This window comes from Bidens hawaiensis, unplaced genomic scaffold, assembly GCF_021521415.1.
Source record: "Bidens hawaiensis isolate Kalapana, Puna unplaced genomic scaffold, B.hawaiensis_p1.1 tig00022014_1, whole genome shotgun sequence".
Taxonomy (NCBI): Eukaryota; Viridiplantae; Streptophyta; class Magnoliopsida; order Asterales; family Asteraceae; genus Bidens; species Bidens hawaiensis.
The window spans coordinates 146,073-168,984 of NW_027493416.1; the positions used below are offsets into that span (position 1 = coordinate 146,073).

Below are 22,912 nucleotides of genomic sequence, written 5' to 3' on the forward strand. Positions count from 1 at the left end.
TATTATTATTATCCTTTATTATTAAATATATCTTTTATTTTATATTTTTGGGAAAAAAATCGCGGAAGCCAACGTTCGCTTGACCCTGAACCACAACAGGCTCAGGCTTTAGCAGTGGTTTTAGCGAGAGCCCAGTCAGCATCCAGTTAACATTATCAATAGATGAATTTGAAGCCCGACTTCAATAATAACACAGCCTAAACAAACTTTGAAAACGCATAGATGCTAAATTTGAAAGAATCAAACTTGGAGCTAAATTGAAAGAAAGTGTATTAAGACCGCTAGTCGACCTAGAAAGTGACAAAATGTTGAATATCAAGCTTACATTCCACATATTTTATTAAAATTGAATTAATAATAATAATTGTGGTATCCTATCATCAAGAAATTGATATAGGGAATAAAGAAAGCATATTCCAGGTCAAACTTGGTGTCTTTAATAACAACGTCCATTTAAATACTTAGAATAAATAAATACTTATTTAGAAAGTCAATTAATTTCTCAAATAACATTATTTTATTTTAAAAACTTAATAGTTGGGAAAGAAACTTAATCGAAAATGAAATCAGAAATTTATAGTTAGAAAAAAGTAGGAGCTAAAAAGCTCAATTAATAATTAACGAAAGAAATTAGACATAATAATCCAAACTACATGTAACTCATTTTTCTTAAGACAAATGAGAATATATACCTTTTAACAGGACTTATAATCCAAACCGTGACTCACTATATGATAATAATCTATACGTCCAGCATGAAGAATAACATTTTTAACTTTCATTTTTGTTGCTAACACAATCTCAGTCCAAAAGGTAACTAAATTTGTTTGCCCCTAAGACTATCCGTTAGACTATGCGCTATGGGCGCAGAAGGGAGGGGGAGACGGGCGCGGTGGGCTCCAAACACCGCCGAGGGGCGCCGATAGGTGGGGCGCGGAGGGGGGAAAGGTGGAGGGAAAGATGGGCGCGGAAGGGGGGTGAGGTGGGGGGCCCACCACCAACGGTAATATAGCCGTTTAAAAAAAATTAAAATTAACATTTCTATATAAATTCAAACTTTTTTCTCAATTTTACTCAAACAACTTTCATATTCATACCAAATTTAGCCATCTTCACAACATTCATCTTCACACCAAATTTAACCATCTTTACAACATTCATCTTCACACCAAATCATGAACCCTAACTCGAACCCGAACAAGGGCTCAAGCTCAACACCGAACCCAAACCTGAACCCGAATCAAAACCCGTGGGATCCGAGTTGTATGTGGTAGGCAATAACGTCGACCTTAGCAACCTGTTCTATGCAAACCAACAACGACCGACGATTCCTCCACCCATGCCACCGTTTACCCCCGATATGTTCTTTCGGGCGCCAATGCCGTATACGTCCTCGCAAGTACCACAAACCCAAATACCCGAAATGCAAGTCCCGCGTCCAAAAAGAAGTCATAAAAAAAAGAACTCGGGTGACGTTCGAACAACCGAAAAGGGCGAACGACAAATGTGGGAAGCGGACGAGGTAATGGCGTTAGCCTTAGCGTGGATCGACTCTTCCGAAGACTTGATTCAAGGTATGTTATAAAAATATTTATATGTTTTCTATGTTATATTTTTTTGTTTACTAATGTTAAACTTTTATATGTATCGAAGGTAACGGCAAACATTCGCTGGAGTTTTGGGTACAAATACACACCAAGTTCTTTGCTTTAATGGGTCGAGGAGAGTATCGTGGGAATGACTCCGGCTACAACAAATGGAAGTCATTACGCACACAAATAACCGACTTCACAGCCGTTCACACTCGCATGCAGAACAACAGAAAAAGCGGCATGGGCGATGCCGATGTGTTGGAGGCATGCTTAAAACAATACAAAGCCCTTTATAATAAAGATTTTAGCATATTGGATGTTTGGAGACAATGCATAAGCTCGTCAAAGTGGCATACGGTCCCGACATCATCACCACCGCGACCGTCCAAACGGTCAAAGACAACGTCTACTTCGGCCGATCAATCGCCGTCGCAGCCCATGTCCGATGTTCATTGTCAAATTAATCTAAACGAGTTGGATCCGAAATTAATTTTTGACGAACCGGATGATTTGCCACGGTCGTTAGGAAGAGATAAAGCCAAGGCGGCGGCTAGATGTGGAGGATCTTCGTCCAGAACCACATCCTCTAAGAGTTCCGACACGAGCTCGCATCTTGAAAACTTGGAGCGGAGGCTAGCCGAGATTACCAACATTTAAAAACAAAGACAGGAGGGCCTCATGAAGGTGCACGAAGAAAGAAAGGCGATGCTTGCGGAATACAAAGCGATCCACAAGGAGCGAACGAAACAAAAGGAACTCGAGCTCATCACAAAAGATTTATCGCATCTAGATCCTGTGCCGCGGGCGGTGATGGAAAAAAGAAGAGCAAAGATATTGGCCAAATATGCAAACGAAGACGAGGACGACGAGCATTAGTTATATTTTTATTTGTAGGATTTTTACTTGTAGGGTTTTTATTTTTATTTGTATTGGTTTTTTTATTTATATGTTTTTTATTTTTATTTGTATTGGTTTTATAAGAAAAAATAAAAAAAAAGTTGGGCTTCGAAGCCCCCTCACCATAGAGGGGCATTATGCCCTGCGGCTTCGATGCCCCCAGTGCCTAGATGGCGCTGACATGGCACTGTGGAGGGGCTTCGAAGCCCCCCACCATAGCACGCAGCCTTATGGTGGGGGGCTTCAAAGCCCCTCTACAGTGCCATGTCATCACCACAGGGTTTCGAAACCCGTCCCACTATGGTTTAAAGCCTCTTGGGTGCCCCAATATATATGTATATATACATATATATGTATGTGTGTGTGTGAGAGATGGAGAGAGAGAGGGGGTTTCTTCTGTGCCGGTCATCCAGAAGGCACCACCCCCTCCGCGCCCCCACAGTCGACGCCCCCCAGCGGTGTTCAGCCCCCTTCCGTGTCCCTTTCCTCCCTCTTCCGCGCCCCATAGCGGATGGTCTAATGAATAACTAAATTCTTAATTTAATCAAACCGTAAATTGCTTTAAAACCGGTATAAATAAAAGTTCGAGCCAATGAAGTTTCTTTTATGTTGACAAGTATAAATTAGTAGTCCATTATCAACATGAATTACTATCGATCATTGTTGTAAAGGTCTCGTCTAAGTGCTAATTGACTCTCGATTAATCAAGATGTATGTTAGAAAACTACATATAAATTTCAATTCGATTAATCTCATATAATCATAATTAATTATTAGTCACAACCTCACCTTTCAACTAACGCCTAACAATTTCTACAACACTGCTATCGACCAAATTTTGCACTTTAAATTATTATTTAAATCCCACTTTGTCCTTTACGAAATATTCTCTAAACTAAACTCACATATAAAGATAGACTTTTTTTCTAACGTTCAACGAATTTTTCAAACGAGCTACTGGCTAAATTCATTACATCTGGATACACCGACTTCTGATCTGGAAAACTAAATATAAGTACTGGTGAGAGGAATTATTATATAGCATAAAAGATAACTTTGGTGTCACAACGGCCCTTGTTGGGCCACTTGGTGGCACCTTAGTGACTGTCGACATTTTTTTTGGTTTTTTGTGTAGTTATCGTATAATAACGAACATAACATAAATCAACCGAATGCCAATTTTATTTTTTTAAGTTTCAGTACTATAACGAACGTTAGGGAAGCCGACCAAATTCGTGCAGACTCACTGTATTTTGTTTTAGTCCTAGTATTGTAACGACGTAGCGAAAACCAATTGAATGCCAAATTTGTCTTTGTTTAGTTTTGGCACCGTGACAAACGTAATGAAGACCGCCCGAATTTCGTCGACACACCACCTGAACAGCCGGGATTGACAAAGCTCGGGTTTTACCAACGCCCGAGCTTTACCGACCAACGCAACTCCATTAGTCCAACTCAATTATTATATATAATTTTGTTTTATTTTAATTTCGATACCATAATGCACATAACCAAAACCGACCAAATTCTTATCGACTTACCGTCTCAACGCTTGAGTTTTTTCATCGCGCTCGTTATCACATAAAAATTAAAATGAAAACCAAAAATATCTAAAAGTAAGGAAGAGAAGGCGATAAACTTAAGTTATACACGCCATAATAATCTCTTTATCTCTCTCTCTCTTGAAGTTGCTGTCGTCTCACTCAATCAATAAAACAAACAAACAAACACCCCTTTCTTTGTTTTGTTTATTTAATCCACCATCAATAATAACACAAGAGGTGGAGGATTTAAGTTTGTTTGTTTTTCTGGTGGTGAATTAAAATTAAAGATGTTTGGATTTGAGTGTTATTGCTGTTGTTACAGTAACCCAGATGTTGCTGTTGAATTAGACAATCTCTTACCCCAACAACCCAAACCCTTTTCTCTTCCTCAACCTCTTCCACAATGGCCCCCAGGTATTATTATTATTATTATTATTTGTTGGTGTTTTGGTTGAATTTGAGTGAAATTAATGATGGGTTCTGATTCTTGATTATTATTATTTGTGTTACTGATCCAATTATTATTATTATTATTATTATTATTATTATTTGTTGGTGTTCTTGGTTGAATTTGAGTGAAATTATTGATGGGTTTTGATTCTTGATTGTTATTATTTGTGTTACTGATCCAATTTTGACAATTCAATTACGCTTCTGTATGGTTTGACTTTCTTAAGTTGCTTAATTGTGTGTTGATTTGTTACCATAATGCATGATTGGTCAAAGTGTTTCAACTTTGATTGGATGTATTTGAATTGCAATCTTTGTTGATCAAATTTGTCTTTGACTTTTATGCCTAATTTGTTCATTAAAAGGTTCCCAAATTCGGTATCGATTTTAGTTTAACAAAGCAGACATCTTTCGGTATGCAATATATATATTTTTGTGTATGAATTTATAGAACTCAAGCCTAAAACAAGTTCTTTGACCTCAAAAGTCAAAACTTTGACTTTGATGCCAAATTTGTGCATGTTTCGGTTCCGAATTCGGTTTCGATTTTTAAGTTAACAAAGCAGATATCTTTAGGTATGCAATTTTTTTATAGTTTTTGTGTATGATTATATTAATGTATAAATTCATACCTAAAACAAGTGCTTTGACCTCAAAAGTCAAAATTGCTTACTAGTGTCAACTATAACTCTCATTACTTGGGGCAAACGGGAAATCAACGGGAAAGTGAAGCAGTGTGACTTTCTGTGGTCAACTAAACCTGATATTGATCTCAAAAGTGATAGAATAAACACTTTTAACTTGTTTATACGAATATCGTGTAATGTTTTTATGTTTAGCTATTGATAAAATTTACTACTTTTATGTTATATAATTATTCAACTCGGACTCGAAAAAGTAAAATCTGAACTGGACCGTTTCTGTATCATGTTTCAAATTAAGTTGTCAATTTTCGTATCGGATTTGCATCCGAACAAAAACTGCTGTGATTTTAAACCAAATTTGTGATTTTTCAAACCAATTCGACCCAATTATCCGAATTTCAATTTTACATAAATACATTTATGTGTGTGTGAGTGTATAAACACTTTTATATTTTTATTTTGTACATATTATTTATTTTATTTTTTTCCTCATAATTTAACTTTATTCAAATCAACCCGAATTTGGATTAAAAAAACCTGAGTGATAATGCTGAGCCCATTCGAATTTGAAAGTTTTGACTTTTTAAAGTCAAAGTCAGACTTGGTTCATCTTCATAATCCTCAATATCTGCATTGCAGGTCAAGGTTTTGCCACAGGAGTAATAAACATAGGAGAATTAGAGGTCGCCATGGTTAAAGATTTCGAGGCTATAACAAGTTACACCCCGAAAAAATCAAAAAACGGCATCACATTTTATAAACCGGTGTCAATACCCGACGGTTTCTCGCCTTCGATCACTATAGTCAGATAACCAACGAACAGCTTCGAGGTTACGTACTTGTTGCTCAAGATTCCGAAACCACAGAAACTGAATCCCCTCCTTTAAACTCGCCTCTCGGTTATGATCTGATATGGAATTCCAGCAATGTTTACGTGTGGCAACCGGTCCCACAGGATGGTTATCGGGCTTTGGGATTTATAGTCACCGTTGATGATACCGAGCCCGATGTTGAAGAAGTTAGATGTGTTCGGGCCGACATTACTGAAAATTGTCAAGTTGATGATGTTATACTTGAAATATCTTCTAGTTTTAAGGTTTGGAACACGAAAGTGTGTAAAACGGGGATGTTTTGTAAAGGTGTTACCGTCGGGACGTTTTTTTGTAGTTCGGGTTCGAGTGACGAATTGGATATTTGTTGCTTGAGAAATACAAATCCTAATTTTGAAGCAATGCCGAATTTGGAGCAAATTAATGCATTGATCGAGCATTACGGGCCCACGGTTTACTTTCATCCCGACGAGGTGTACCTCCCGTCGTCGGTCCTGTGGTTTTTCGAAAACGGCGCGCTTCTTTTTAAGAAAGGAAAATCCGATGGGATATCGATTGATTGTAACGGGTCGGTTTTGCCACAAGGCGGGAAAAACGACGGTGAGTTTTGGTTGGATTTACCGGATGACGAAAATGATGATACGTTCGTTAAACACGGGAATCTCGAGAGTGCCGAGCTTTACGTGCATGTGAAACCCGCGTTAGGCGGTACGTTCACCGACATTGCGATGTGGATATTTTGCCCGTTTAACGGGCCGGTTACATTTACGATCAAGCTTTTAAACGTGAACATCGAGATGAATCGCGTCGGTGAACACGTGGGCGATTGGGAGCATTTTACGCTTCGGATAAGCAACTTCAACGGCGAGCTTTGGAGCGTTTATTTCTCCGAGCACAGCGGTGGCGAGTGGGTGGACGCAAGCAATATCGAGTTTATCGAGGGAAACAAACCGATCGTTTACTCGTCGAAATGCGGGCACGCGAGTTTCCCAAACGCGGGGACGTATATTCAGGGGTCAAGTAAGCTCGGGATCGGGATTAAAAACGATGTCGATAAAAGCGACATGTTTATCGACGCGAGTAAACGGTACCAGATCATAGCGGCGGAGTATCTTGGTGGTGTTGTTTCGGAGCCCGACTGGTTGCAGTATATGCGGGAGTGGGGGCCTAGCGGTCAGAGCTCGAGAAGCTTATTAGCCACCTTCCGTTTTTGATTCGGTTGACGGTGGAGACGCTTATCGATCTTTTTCCGGTCGAGTTATATGGCGAGGAAGGGCCAACAAGGCCTAAGGAGAAGGATACTTGGTATGGAGATGAAAGATGTTAAAGTGTGTGTATGTTCATGATGGTTGTATGTTTGTGTACTATTAATTCATGTGTTGCGTTGATTGATTCTAATGTGTGTTGGATCAATAGTTGATTAATGAATGATATATTGTTGTAAAATATGTGATAGATTTCATTACAATATGTCAATGTAGAGGTGGCAATATGTATGGATTGGGTTAGACTACGAGTCAAACGAAGGGTTCGGGTTCTTTTTGGGTACTTGTAGAATACGTTCGTTTAAATACGTTTGTTTCCCGCTTCTAAGTTTTTACACTTAACATTTGCGTTTGTTTCTCGTTTATGTTTCTTGACTCTTAAATCATTATTACCATTACTTACTTTTCTCGTATGGATTGGGTTAGACTCTGAGTCAAATGAAGGGTTCGGGTTTTTTTGGGTACTTGTAGACATAAGTTCGTTTAAATACGTTTGTTTCCCATGTCTAAGTTTTTACACTTAACATTTGCGTTTGTTTCTCGTTTATGTTTCTTGACTCTTATTATTACTATTACTTACTTTTCCCCGTATGGATTGGACTACGAGTCAAATGAAGGGTTCTGGTTCGGGTTCTTTTTGGATACTTATAGAATATGTTTGTTTAAATACGTTTGTTTCCCACTTTTACGTTTTTACACTTAACATTTGCGTTGTTTCTCGTTTATGTTTCTTGACTCTTAAATCATTATTAGTTTATTACCATTACTTGTCCCGCTTCTTTTTTTAACATAATAAATGTCTTTGTATTCACTTCTTTATATTTTTAAATTTGTGTTTCGAACTATTAAATGCTTAATTAATGTTTCTTTATTCAACCCATGTAATATTGGGGTTTCTAGCCTAGTTGGTTAATATTTCATTTTCTTATTTGCACTTCCGCATTGCGTTATGTGTGAGGATTGCAATTTCGTTACGCGTCACCTACCCAATCCCGACCCACTAAGCACAATATGATATAACACCAAAAAATCAGCTCACCTGTGCTGAATTGGACCGCTAGATGTCTGATCTCAGTCTAACACGCATGTTCCATCAGGCACCGAAAACATTGTTGTACGGACATTCGTATTTACATATGTAATTTGTTTAAAGTGTTGTTTGATAGTCTCTTAATGATTCAATTAATTTTTCAAAGCACTAAAGTGAGTTTGGTTCATTAATTGTAAACCTTTGAATCAGTCATGGATCAAGGGCCAGCCTGGGGGGTGTGCGGGCCCGCACCCCCGGGCAGGGCACGTAAGTTTCGGTGCACAAATTTTTTATACATATATATGCTTGATATATAAAAGTTCTTGAGTCAAATGACATTGTCAATTGGTCGAGTCAGTCGTTAATTTTGGTGTTTAAAAGTCACCGAAAAAATAGGTTCACCGGATAACTTTACCGGAAAGTCTTGGTGGAGAAAATGACAACAAAATCAAGTTTTAAGTAATGGCAAAAATAGCTTATGCTCTTTATTTCATAATTATATCTATTATTTACATACTCACCCCTTTTAGTTTTGTTTTAGTTATACTTCACCCTTAAGTTTTATTTCAACATATCATTTAAAATCTTAAACAATTTTAAAAAATTGAGTTTATATTAAAATTATATTAATTTTTATAAACGCTGTATTAATAACTCGTATAACTATTAAGTTCTAGGATTTCGAAAATTTGGGTATTACATTCATATTATATTTTTGTTATATTTATTTTTATAACATCAATCGTCGTTTATAAAAACTAGCATATATATTTAGTTATTCGTTAAGGCCTACGAGCACTTTTATTTCAACTCTGCCGGGGTATTTAAATCCTTGAAAACGTCCCTGCATGAATCCTTAAATCAATCAGATTTATAAACATACTGAATAGAGCATCTGAATCATTCAGCTGATTTCCCAACGATACTAAGTGTATAATCTTACATATGTCTTACCTACCTTGTACGGAAATGAGATAATATTTGTAACTTATGTTAAAACTTAAAACGTAAGTTCAACTCTTTTTGTATTTGGGGGACGTGGAGGATGGAATGGATGACCTTTGGAAAAGTGGCTATAACATTTAAATGCGCATGGTTTGGATATTAGTTGGATCTTGAAGAAACACTAATTGACCCCGGGCAGATTACGGATAATATGGGGGTTAAATAGATGTTTCCCACGAGGGGTTAGATCCGGCAAAGATGGTTCTTCAGATGACCTGCAAAACAGACACCGTGAGCTCGTCACTGAGAAGGGGGGGGGGGTACCTCCTTGTGACCACCCTCCGGCGTGAGAATCAGACTAGATTGCTCTTGAATATGTGTATATTAAGAGAAATGACTAGAGCAGATATGATGGTATGAGATGAGATGATAATACCGTTCCAAGGTGTTGGAGTATTTATAGCCGAAGGTAGGTTTCCAAGAAGGTACAGCCGGCTGAATAGTATTCCTGTTCTGCCAACTGTGGGCTACGCACATGCCATGCTGGTGGTTGGTGGGTAGGCAGCGGCTGATAGTGACCAGGCCGGCTGTGTACTATTCCTGTTCCACCAACTGCAGGCTATGCACGTCCTCCGACAGGTTGGTGAGTAGGCAGTGGCTGATAGTGACATACAGTACAAGAGCGTGCTGCTCGTCATACTGTTGTCAGTGAGCTGTCGTATCTTTGGTCAGATCTTTTGTCCATACCTCGTCAGGTACAGTACAAAAGATCCTCCAGTATCGTACGGACTGGTCCATTTGGGCGGGAGTTTTCCCGGCTTTGTGCGGGAGTATTCTCGGCTTGCTCACTCCTTCTTCAGGTGACATTACTGAATTATTTAAGAGTTAAGTGCCTTGTGCGTGTAGCCTTGCTGCGCGGGTAGCCTTCCCTGATGGCTAGTATCCGTTGCTGCGGGAACAGGAGGAGTACGTCGACCATTGGGAGGCTTTTCCTGCGGGAATAGCTTGCGTACTGCGCGTAAGGACGTCACGTCTCTGAGCATGGTGGGTCCTGCGGATCCAGTTGGTTTCTGCGCAGACGTCTCTCTTCAAGGTGAGTCTTGCGAGTTTAGCCTTTGCGCAGACGTCTCTGTTGAAGGTGAGTCTTGCGGGTTCAACTGCGCAGACGTCCCTCTTTGAGGTAAGTCTTACGGGTCCAACTGGGCTCTGCTGGGAACTACCTCTTCAGATCTATACTTACAAAACTATTAATTAATTAATTAAATAGATAACATATATCAAGGAATACCACTATGCATAAAGCCACTGTTAATATTTTTCTTTTTTTATTTCACAATTATTTTCAAAAAGAGAAAAAACCAACAACAATATTTTGTCTGATTTTCAGTACATAAACAATTAAAAGAAAGTGGTAAAAGATCATGCAATCCATTTACATGTTGCTTTCTATTAGTGGATAGTTTGTACATCCACAAATGCCGACGTGGAAGGAGGGAATCAAACATGAACCTTGGAAGAGAGAAGACAACGAGAGAGAACGCGTCATCGTTAGAGATGAGAATGAGTCGGGTTTGGGACAGGTTTAGAAAATTCCAACCTCATAGCCGATTATAAAAGCTTGTCCTATACCTGGCTTAAACCTCCTTTGCGTATCTATCGGGTAATTACCTGTTGGATATTAAGCATATTCTCTAGCTTTGGCTATATTATCTCGTATATTATATACTGTATATAGCTAAATAAATCGGGTATATTATATGATTTATATAATTAAATACATTTGGTAAACATGTATATATTATTGGGTCGGGTAAACGCGGATATCATGAAATCCCATACTCAAGAAAATTTTCAAGCAATTTCATGCCCCGTCCATACCCGATTACCTAACCTTATACATGTCCCATATGTGTGTTTAGGATTCAGGTATTCTTCTCTAGTTCAGGTTTCGTTGTCATCCCTACTTGTGATCACAGACTGTCTGTGGGAGAAGAAGAAGGGCCATGTGTGTGTTGGGGGACCAATAGAGGTCTATGCCCCCTAAAAAGGCTATCTTTTCACCAATTTTTAGCCGTTTTACTTTTATGTGAAGGTTCGCGGTCTCGTACCTCTTATAGTTTGCCTAAAAGACTAAATAATTTGCTCTTGATCATAGTTTTTAATGGGGCGAAATTCATACGACATATCAAGCAAGCTTTAAGGGATATGCATTACGTATTCATCATGTTGAAATGGAAATCCTAGAGGTTAAAAAAATAAATGATTATTTTATGAAGGAAAGCATGTGATTTTCATCATAATCTCCCACAGGTGACTTTCGTGTCACACAAGTACATTATGACTAATCCATTTCTGTAAGTGCATGATGACTTTGGGGTCATTCGGGTCATTAAAGTTGACCAAATTTGCAATAATAATAATTATTATTATTAATATTATTGTTATAAAGTATGCTTTAAATTCAAGAAATGCATACAATTATATTTATATATAAATATTTTTAGATTCAGTTTATTAAACAATGCCAGAACAACTTTAAAATCAAACCAAAACCCTACAATATTATATGTTAAAGTTTGAATTTTGAAACTTTCTTAGGGAAATTTAGGCTTCATGTTCAATCAAGAAACACACTCACATTCAATAAAAAGCACTTCCATATTTGTTGCTCTAGTTCTAAACTTTCTTACACTTGTGATCGATTCAAGAAACAAACACAAATAGTTTGATTCGGGATTCTAATTGCATAAAATCATTCTTCACGTCTAAGAATATACAATGTCAATCGATATCAAATACAAATACAACACATAATTTTTTTCACGTTCATATTTCACAAAGTCTTAATATAATACAGATGTTCTTGTCATACCACCCGTTTTCATATAATACATATGTCAATACGACAATGCGTGTGCCTTACCCATAATCTTGATTTCTAAGCACGAAAACAACATTACTATTATTATTATTACTATTATTATTATTATTAATAATGAATACAACACAATAAAAAATAAGAAAGTTTAAATTGAGGTGATAAAGAAAGGGGTGGGGATTGATATATCATTTGGATCAAGCTTATGAATGATTAACCTAAAACATGTCTACAAATGGGCCCTACAAATATACATCTCTTTACAAAATGGACCTACAAATACATCTCCCTTCACAAAATGGCCCTACAAATATGTGTCTTATTGTACTATTATATATATTTTATATGTATTTATTATCCTTTCCTTAGTTGCATATGCTATTATACCAAAAGAAAACCAACAAAAAAAACCACCACCACACCCAACTCAATATATACAACTCACCAAGTTATCATTTTACTCACTCCACACTTTCATTTTGCATAAACTTTGATTTCTTCAGCCACAAGAAAGCTCATCATGGCGGCATCCAAGGCGAAGATAGCGTCCGGACACCCAAGATGTTTCGGTTTGTCGTGTGGGTTGGTATGGAACGTGAGAATCACCGCCTCTCGAGAACATCACCGGAGAAATAGTTGAGTGTTCATTTCTATTTGTTCACTTAGGCAAGTCTGAAGCTTGGCTTTTACTTAATCAACACTTGATTTTAGTTTTGTTTTTGTCATGGAAACAAAGTTGAAGGGAAATACAATAATAAAGTTGTGGGAATTTTATTTCAATTTTTAAAATATTGCATGCTTGTCTTTTATTCATAAATGAAATTAAAATTTTAATCAGTTGTTTTATTAGATTTATGTTTAGTTATCTAAATTATATCCTAGCCTCCTAGGAGACATAATATATACATGTATGCAAACTAAGAAACCAATGGAATATACATATAACATATTACACACGTAGGCTAAGTATAAAATGAAAACTCACAACCCATTCTCAACAATATGTTTTTAATTAATGTTTAAATCTTGTAGTCTACAATTAAAGTGAATAAAAAATGTAAATATAAATATAACTTTTTCTCTCTCCTGAAAACATATATAAAAATTAGTAAAAAAATGTTAAAAAATAGCAAAACATTTTTTTTGATGTTTTCGTGTTTTGTATTAAATGTTACAACATATATTACATGTAACAAAAAAAAAACGATGTTACATAGGGTTTTCGTGGGTTTTCACAAATTAAATGTGTTTTCATTTTAACCTTACCCTTTACACACGTACTCCTAAGTATTATTATAAAACTAATATTTAACTTATGAGAATTCTATTATCTATGAAACTATCGGTATCCTATGTTTTCTAAGCCAATCGTTCATTACGACGATATAATAGGATGCAACTTGTGGGTCCGTTTATAACTAGTTTAATATATACAGACATGCAATTCAGTCTTAGTTGAGTTGAAGATAGTTGGATGTATAAAATCTTCATTTCGGTTTGAGTTAGAAGAAATTTGTTGTTAGTTCGTTTGAATAAATTTTCATGCTTAATTCTATTTAAATATTTATTTTAGTTTAAGGATTACGGGTAGTTTGATAATTTTGTTTCATTTATAATGAATTGTTTTATGCAACAAACTTACACACCTTAAATTCTTCTATACTATTTTAAGTGAGAGGTGAATTATGGACCTAGTTGATAACAAACCAAAAACTAAATACAATTTAGTATCGTAAGATCATATGCTCATTGATCATGAGCACATGTTGGTTCCTCTTATTGTTAGTATATTAATGCTCTTTATTATTCTTTTTTTTTGTATTAAGTAGAAAAATTTTGACCATTGCAAAAGATATGATATGCTTTTTCACTTTTTCCACCCATCCAAATAATCCAACATCCACAATTATATACTTTATAATTTATATAGTTAAATTATAATTAGTTGATGATGATTAATTAAAACATTTATTAATAAGAAACACAAAACTATTGAATACAGATCTAATTGGTTTTCCGTCTTTTAACGCCTTAACTGTATACTTGTTTAGCACAAACTGCGTTTTAACTAATCTTTTAGTTATCATAGTAGTAATTAGATCCCATGAGTTTTCTGGTAACATATTCTCTCTAACACGACATACCAACAACTATTGACGTATAAGATGTAATTTGCCAGAATATATACTTTTTTTCCCGTCATACAACATAAAAATAAAACAATATATTATAAATGTCTTTTGGTTTTTAAATAATTAATAACAAAAGATAATATAGCTTTGTGGAAATGGATATATTAAGAGCCAATGGCCGCCACTCCACAATCATAGCCAACCCCTCCAATTTCTTTTGTTCCTTTATGAAATTCAATATTACTTTTCACCTAATTAAATAAAATAATGTCATGTAAACTTGTATTTGATAATCCATTAATTATTATAAACTTTAATTCCTAACTTGTCATGGTTGACAGGGATTGGTAGCTGCTAGTCAAGGACGATTAGCAAATATGATTGGTATCGATTAAGTTTGATTTGATAAAAAAACTAAATCTGAAAAATAAATCAGCGAACACCTAAAACGGTATTGACACTCTAAATTATGACACACACTCACAAAATATGTAAAATGATGTGTCTTTAGTTGATAAAACATGCTCCTTGCGTCTGCGAGTCAACGATGATTCAGTCGGTATCAGTTAGGTTTGTGACAGTACCGGAAATAAACCTAAAAAATAATTTTGTCAAATTAACGTATTTAAAACAAAAATGGCGACGAGTTAACACGAATTCGGTCGGTATATGTTTAATAATAAAAAGGAGTTTGTAAACCATAGCAAAAAAAAAAATTAAACAGTTTGTATCGGTTTAAAAGGCCAGATACTTTAAAGAAATTATCTATATTAATTAATTAATAATAATAGTAATTGATAGTGTAAAAAAGTTTATGGTGTGGCAATAAAAAAAATGCAATCAGCTCCCATTTTCTTAAATGAAGCCACCCACTAAGGCTGTATGCTATGGGACGCTATAAAGGAGGGTTTGGGCGCCGTAAGATCATGAACACCGCTGGGGGCGCATTGGTGGTGTGCGCGGAAGGCATGGGCCCCTAACCCAAACCCGGCGTGAAAGGAAGGTGGAAAGGTGGGGAGGGGGGGGACCCCAATGGTCAAAAGAGCGTTAAAAAAAATAATAAAAAAATTAATAATTAACCATTTCTATATAAATTTAACCATCTTCACACCAAATTTAACCATCTACACACCAAAAACAAATTAATCATGAATCCTAACCCGAACCCGAACACGAGCTCGAGCTCAACACCGAACCCAAACTCGAACCCGAACACGAGCTCGAGCTCAACACCGAACCCAAACCCGAACAAATTAATCATGAATCCGAGTTGTATGTGGTGGGCTAGTTTGCTCGCAAATAACGTCGACCTTAGCAACCCGTTCTATGCAAACCAACAACGACCGATGATTCCTCCACCCATGTGACCGTTTACCCCCGATATGTTCTTTCGGTCGCCAATGCCGTATACGTCCTCGCAAGTACCCGAAACGCAAGTCCGGCGTCCAAAAAGAAGTCATTAAAAAAAAGGAACCCGGGTGACGTTCGAACAACCAAAAAGGTCGAAAGACAAATGTGGGAAGCGGACAAGAAAATGACGTTAGCATTAGCATGGATCGACTCTTCCGAAGACTCGATTCAAGGTATATTATAAAAATAAAGATATTGGCCAAATATGCAAACGAGGACGATGAACATTAGTTATATTTTTATTTTTTTTTATTTGTAGGGTTTTTATTTTTATTTTGTATTTTAGTATTGTTGTATGTTTTTTAATTATTGTATTATATATTATTATTGTATTGGTTTTTTTGTTTTATGAAAAAAAAAGAAAAAAGGTTGGGCTTCGAAGCCCTCCTCACCATAGAAGGACATTATGCCCTGGAGCTTGGATGCCCCTAGTACCCACGTGACGCTGACGTGGCACTGTGAAGGGGCTTCGAAGCCCCCCACCATAGCATACAGCCTAACCAAAGCAAATTTGAAATTTCAGCGGCTATCCGATACTCTTTAGTCTTTACTAGATATAAATAATTCTTTTCAATAAGTATTTATATATTAGAACTATTAATTATTTGTGATAAACAAGCTCTTATTAACATGTAGAGGACTGGAGGGTGTTTTATCACATAACCAGTTGAGAAGAGAATCACAAAAACTATACGATCACTTGTATGTTCAGTTTGTCAGATAGAGCAGAAAATAGATAATGGGAGCATATAACACCTACATGCTTGCATACAACCGTCTCTCAATTATCTACTTAAAACTGGTTATATATAAAAAGTCCTATTTACATCTATGTATTATAATTCGTAAAATAATAAGTTATGTAATTAATCTCGTTAGTTCTCTTAAAAGAAATTTACAGGACATTAACCATATATAAGTTTTAAATATGTAGATAAGATTGGATATTTTTCCTCAAATATCCCTTGCAAATGATTTTAAAAAACGCATGTATCAAGGGTTCAGTTAAACGTACGTACCCCCCCCCCCCCCCCTATTTTTAATTGATGTACTCACCTTCAAGTAGGCAAACTACTAATATTCCTCCATTTTTATACTGAAAGACAAAAATAATCCCATTGACGTTTAAAAGGTAGGACGGTGAAAGATCTAAAAGGTTGATGCATGTTTAGCTAACCCTTTAATATTAACGTGTTTGTGCATGTAGTTGTGGCCATTGAAGGTTTAAGACAAAACAACTTTTTAATCATCACCACCATTATTAGCTTTTACTAATATACTTTTGGTGGCCTAAAACTCGTTAAAGTATAAGGACCAAATGGTAAAGTATCCACAAGTCAAATAACTATTTTACAAATTGTTCCACTATACGTTAATATTAAACAAAAGAGGTATCTTATATTATTTGAAGTAAGCTTTGGTATTTGTACATGTGGTTTATTTGAATCTGCAGTTTTAGTTCAACAGTTTTAAATATATTATTTTGGTTCATGTGATTTCATTTCACTTGCAATTAAACCCAACACCTTTAACACCAAAATTGAAAAAGTCAAAGGGCCCCACATTCTGACACCAGGAGTTGACATGTGCCAACAAATGCGTTTCCTTAGCCACCTGTCTTGCACGATAAAAAACTCATATCGGCTTCTCTCTTCTTTGTCGTTTATCTTGTACGCTAAAAACTACATCTGTAGGCTAAAATCAGTCTGCTTGTGTCACATCTTAGTATTTGGTTAGTCGGTGAAATTTAACGGTGCCACATCCCACCGTTAAATTTGACTCTTTTAAAAGAAAAACGATGGGATGCAATGTGAATTTTGGTTGCAATAATTTCAATGCTTTTCCGTGCCGAAAAGTATCAGCTAAGACTTAGTGTGTGTTTGTGATTGCTTATTTTATCTCTTTATGACTTATTCGATGTTTTACATGATTGATAATGCATCTTTGCAATCAAAGAATATTGAAAAAAGAAATAAAATAAAGTGTCTTCCTCTTTTCGCAAAAGCCATTGATTTATTATAGGTCGTTCCCAATCCAGGAGCTACTTTACCATATTCAAAATTCAAGGGTTTTAATAAAGCCCCTACATTAGTTCGTCTTGGACCAGATTTAGAATCGTTCTCAACAGTTTGTGTAGCCATAAATCCTATTTTATAACTTACAAGTCATAAGGTGTTTGAGAAAGTTAAAGATTGTGAGTGTATAAGTATAAGTCCCAAGTTACAACTTTGTAATTTATAACCTATGATTTTAATAAGTCATAAGAAGGTAAAATAGAGAATCTCAAACACCCCCTTAGCTTCTTTAGCAATCTTTTTCCTAGTGACGCAATATGATAAATCTAGAAGTGATCTGTAAAAAGTTGTAGGTTAAAATTCGAATTCTATTTTTCTTCTAAAAGAGTCAATATTGTCTTTTTTAAGTGACATTAAAAACCAAAGGGCTATTACAAGAAGTTAAGGCCGACGACATACAAGAAATGCAAATAAAGTACAAACAAACAACTATAATGGGAAATTAACAAAATTAAACTTACATTAATTCTCCTAGTGACTTCTGTACTAATAGCATCTTCAATTATAGCCTCTCAATGGGATGTAAAATATATCATTTCTCACCATCCCTATAGTATATGAGACAAATGTATGCATTTCGATTCGGGTCGTATTCTATAGTTACGATTCTACCATGTATGTCTTTTTCATTCCGTTGAAAATCTATTTTACGGTATAGACGTTTATGACCTCCCCCTCTATGCCTGCGATAATGATTCCTTTGGCATTACGACATTTACCACAATGATGTTGCTCATAGATCAAATTATTCCATGGACTGAATTTCACTTGACTGTCTACGGAGCGGATTGTCCCATTGAACAGATATAGGTTCGATTAAGATTTGCCTTTTTCGAAGTACCAAAGACAAGCATGACATCATTATGAACATAAAGTCCAAGGATGACACTTTTGATTATGTACTTTACCCATAAATAGGAAGTTGTTTTTATATTTTCACCACTTTAGATACCGATAATTGGACATGATAAAAAATGAGACCATTTCTTGATCTCCAAATCATCCAACACGTAACCACCGAGATGAATTAAACTGTCAGACACACCGCTTTATTTAGTTTATGCTTGCTCGGGAATTCAAGCAACTCTTTTACAAGAAATTAGTCAAGTTCGGTAGCTTAACCCAATTATATATGATCAACTATACCCATTTAGTCGCCTTACAATGAACAAAGAGATGTTCAGATAATTCCACCACTAATTCACAAAACCTACATTCCAATCTTTGAAAACGACTTATGTGACAATGTTATTTTCGTTGCAATGCGATCCATTAATAGCCTCCAAAAATCAATTGATTTTAATAGGGACCATTTCAACCCAAAAATAAAAAGATAATTAAAAAAAAACAAACTTGGGTGCTCCACAATACACTGCCTATTTTTATAAAAAGAAAATGCATTTGTAATAATAATAACACACCGACCCACCAAACGATCCGTACCCGATAAAGAAAACCGGATCCCAACGTCTCTATACATTTGAACATTGAGAGCGTATAAAAGCAACCAAATTCGACCGTTACATTTTTTTTTTCAAATTCATCAATCAACAATCTGTGTAATCATCTTCAATCCACCATACACACGAACCCAGAAACCCTAAATTTCATTACCCAGTTGGCAAAATCAATTTATTTATCCTTTTTTCTCAGAGGCATTTGATCGAACACTTGGAGTGCATTGTATAATAATGGCGAAACGGAAACATTCTGGTTCTGGGTCTGATAATCCATCGAAAGATAGAGAAGAATCATGGAAAAAGATCTTTAAAGGACTTGTTGATATGATCGAAGATCAACAGCGGCAGCTCGAATCGCTCGCTGATGAGCGAAAATCGCTCGAGAAACGATTCCGATCGCAGCACGATAGATGGGTTTTTGATGTTAAACTCTTGGAAGATCTTATTTCACAGGTGACATTCTAAATTTCAATAAAAAAATCTCAAAATATATATATGTAACGGTCCGGATCAGTTATTAGGCGAAACCGATGTCATCGGTTTTTCAGTTATTTTGAGTTTTGATTCGATTATAGTCGGGTTTTTTTTTCATATTTTTTGTATTCGTAAAAAGGTATAAAAAATGAAAATGATGATTTTAAGCTCTACGAACTTATTAGAGTACCACATATATATTGAATTAATATAACAAAAATAGGCGCGTATTATGTGGAACTATACGATTACAAAGTTGCTACTTGCTAGAGTAGTAGAGTTTATAATTCAACAAAGTTTTTAATCAAAAGACACTAAAATATGGTTCGGTTTTTTCGATTAATTTGGTGTCGGTTCGGTTAATTCGGTTTTCTGCTCACCCCTAATTTATGCAATTAAAATTAATTTTTTTTAGTGTTTTTAATTGATATGGAATTATGAATTGTTGTTCTTATAGATGGCAAGAGACTCCAAGATTAAAGATATGGTTCGGTTTGTTGAGAATGCGAAGGCGAATTTAATCATCTCTATGAAGCAAAAGGAAGCTACTATGAACAAACTCAAATTTGGTTAGTTGTTCTTCACTTTACACGATTGACACGACAAGTTTAACACGATTAGAAAATGATAAGACGTAGTTAACACCATAAAGTAAAGGTTACCAAAAATTATAGCTCGTATTTAATTATTTATAGAACTATGCGTTTTGATAAAACGAGTCGTAAGTGTGCCATGCCGATCTATTAACCTATTTAACACGAGAAGTTAAACGTGCCAAAATTTATCACCCCTAATCTAACTCCAGCATGTTTTTGGTTAATTTTACATGTTAAAACTTTAGAAAAAAATATATATACAATTTTGTATTTTGTTTTTTTTGATTTTTTTGTGTGGGTGAAATTGTGTGATTAAGTCAAACTCAACATATATTGCAGAAGAAGCAGATGATGAACGAGCTGACCTGAAACTTCTGTTTGACGAGCTCTCTCGGTTTTTTGCTGAGCCCAAAGTAAGTATACTTTAATACCATGTCATTATATTGATACATGTAGCGAAAACGGGAGGGTTGCGTATCGGGTCAAGAATGTGGACCGGGTCAGGTTGACCCAAAGGCCAAAACACCTTTAAATACTTGGTGTGCCAAATATGATTACAAAAATGATACTAATTCTAATGATAATATATTTTTTTTTGAAAATTACCCTGTTGACCCCATGACCTGTTAGATAAAATACACAACCCGAACTTACCTAGTAATAAGTAGAGGTGGCAATTTCCGATACACACTAAAATGATCAGGTTTTAGGTTGGCACATCTAACCCATTTAGAAGCGCGTTGTGCTCGGGTTGACTTGTTTAACCCGTTCATCACTCGTTTAAACCATTTTTTTACAATCCACTAACTCGTTTAACAAGTTTACAACTTGGTTATCACCTGCCAACCTGTCTAGACTCGTTTAGATAAATGGGTTAAACGGGCCATGTTCGGGTTGACATGCTTAACTCTTTCTTTTACAACTCACCAACTGGTTTAACATGTTTACAACTTGGTTATCACCCGCCGACCCGTTTGACACATTTATATAAATCGGTTAAACGGGTCACGTTCGGGCTACGTTATTTTAAGTGTGCTGGCAGGTTAAAGTTGATGTTATTGATACAAATAAAAATATATGCCGTGTCCAGGTTGAATAATTCAACCCGCTAACCTATCACCCTGACACGTTTAATGTTTCAGTCGCAGCGTGTAACACTAAGTAATGGCAAGAATTCTGCTGAGTCATCATTGAAAACAGAGAGGGATTTTGCATGGAACCAATATAAGAAAACCGATAACAAGTTGCAAGAACTTATTAAAAGGACCAAAGTTGAAGTTGAAGGTGCTAATGAAAAGTTACATCAACTAATATCTGATTTGGAGCAATCAGAATCATTAAACATGGAGAAAGACAGAAAGATTTCATCCCTAAAAGACAATTTAGTCGGCTTAGAACTCGATTCAAGAAAAAAAAGTGAAGAAATATCCCAACTAACTAAAGAACTGGAGATGTTAAGAGGCGATTCTGATCGCTCGATTACGCCTGCGTTACGTCATTGTATGGTAAAATCGTCAAAAAACAGTCATTCGAGTGACGTGTCAATTGTTGAGAAGGTAACTAAAATGACACGTTTATTGGGTTGATTTATAATCTGTAGATTCAATAATAAAGGTCGGTTTTTACGGGTTTGGTTCAGTTTGGTTTTTCAGTTTTCGATGCATGCAAAACTGAAACCGAAATGAAAATTCGGTTTTTGAAAAAGCATAAAACTTGGCTTGGGTTTGGTTTGGTTTGGTTTGGTTATTTTTGTTACTGATCAGGTTTTTCGGTTTCATGCACATCCCTAGGTCAAACTAATAAAAAAAACGTTACCGAAGACAAACGGGTCGAATGGGTTGGAGACCTAAAGTGTATTTTATTTCGACATAAAACCTCCCGAATCATTTTATTAAAAAAAAGTAGATTATTAATCAAATTTTATAATTTTTTTTGTCTTCATATTTGACACATTAGTTTCTTTTCCATTCACTTATGTCAAACGGGTCAAACAAGTAGAACTAAAAAATGAACTCGGATAAAAAAGAACCGGGCCAAAAAGGTTGGAAGTTGTCCGAATTGTACTTTTAATGCATATAAAACCTACTAAATCATTTTATTCAAACTAGTATCAAAATAATAATCACATTTTGATGCTAAGTTAAAATATTTTGGATAAAGATATACCGGTACCATAACCACCTGTGTTTCGACCCATACAAAAATGACCCGTTAACCGATAAGTTGTTTGAAACTGATACGCATGTTGTACTTTGCAGGGCGAAATAAGTTCAAAGAGAAAAATAACTGAATCTGAACCGAGACTGTTTACATCCAAATTCAAAGCCCCAAGGTTGAAAGCATGAACTGCTTCTTAAAGTTACATAATTTCACACTAATATTTTGTTGGTATTGATTTGTTTAGTGTTAGGAAAAAGCAAGCTTAACTGTTTTTTGTATAGCGTTTATCGTATGCGAACTCTTTTGACTTTTTATGGTCAAAGAGTAAGTCAAAGTGCATCTTTAGTAGTTGCTTAATTTGAGGTTAGAATCATATGTAATTGTCTGTTTGCATATGTTAGCTTTCTAATCCCTCCGGTTCCGCCATTTTTCATGAAGATTATAGGTTGAACTTCCAACTACAGTTTTATGAAAATAAACGAAAGCAGCCGGTTTTACATGTTTGGTGATTTAACAGTTTCGGTGTTGGC

The 22,912-nt window shown here is 35.7% G+C and overlaps 1 protein-coding gene and 1 pseudogene across 2 annotated transcripts; both read left to right on the forward strand.

The window, feature by feature from the left end:
* The first annotated feature begins 4,320 nt into the window (after positions 1-4,320).
* Positions 4,321-7,304, forward strand: LOC143564544 (hypothetical protein At1g04090-like; annotated as a pseudogene). The gene is made up of 2 exons (XR_013140894.1): positions 4,321-4,447; positions 5,767-7,304. The product of XR_013140894.1 is annotated as a hypothetical protein At1g04090-like (transcript).
* An 11,898-nt stretch (positions 7,305-19,202) lies between these two features.
* LOC143564555 (uncharacterized) lies at positions 19,203-22,567 on the forward strand. The gene is made up of 5 exons (XM_077051795.1): positions 19,203-19,605; positions 20,084-20,195; positions 20,562-20,635; positions 21,371-21,778; positions 22,481-22,567. Exons 1-5 carry the CDS (start codon positions 19,384-19,386, stop codon positions 22,565-22,567), a joined length of 903 nt encoding a protein of 300 aa, XP_076907910.1. The 5' UTR covers positions 19,203-19,383.
* The last annotated feature ends 345 nt before the right edge of the window (positions 22,568-22,912 follow it).

What these genes read in the sequence shown, in the direction of transcription:
- LOC143564555 (XM_077051795.1), top strand. Translation starts at nt 19,384, where the DNA reads ATGGCGAAACGGAAACATTCTGGTTCTGGGTCTGATAATCCATCGAAA. An exon ending in TGGAAGATCTTATTTCACAG is followed by an intron (nt 19,606 to 20,083) that starts GTGACATTCTAA and finishes TTGTTCTTATAG; the next exon opens with ATGGCAAGAGACTCCAAGAT. An exon ending in TATGAACAAACTCAAATTTG is followed by an intron (nt 20,196 to 20,561) that starts GTTAGTTGTTCT and finishes CATATATTGCAG; the next exon opens with AAGAAGCAGATGATGAACGA.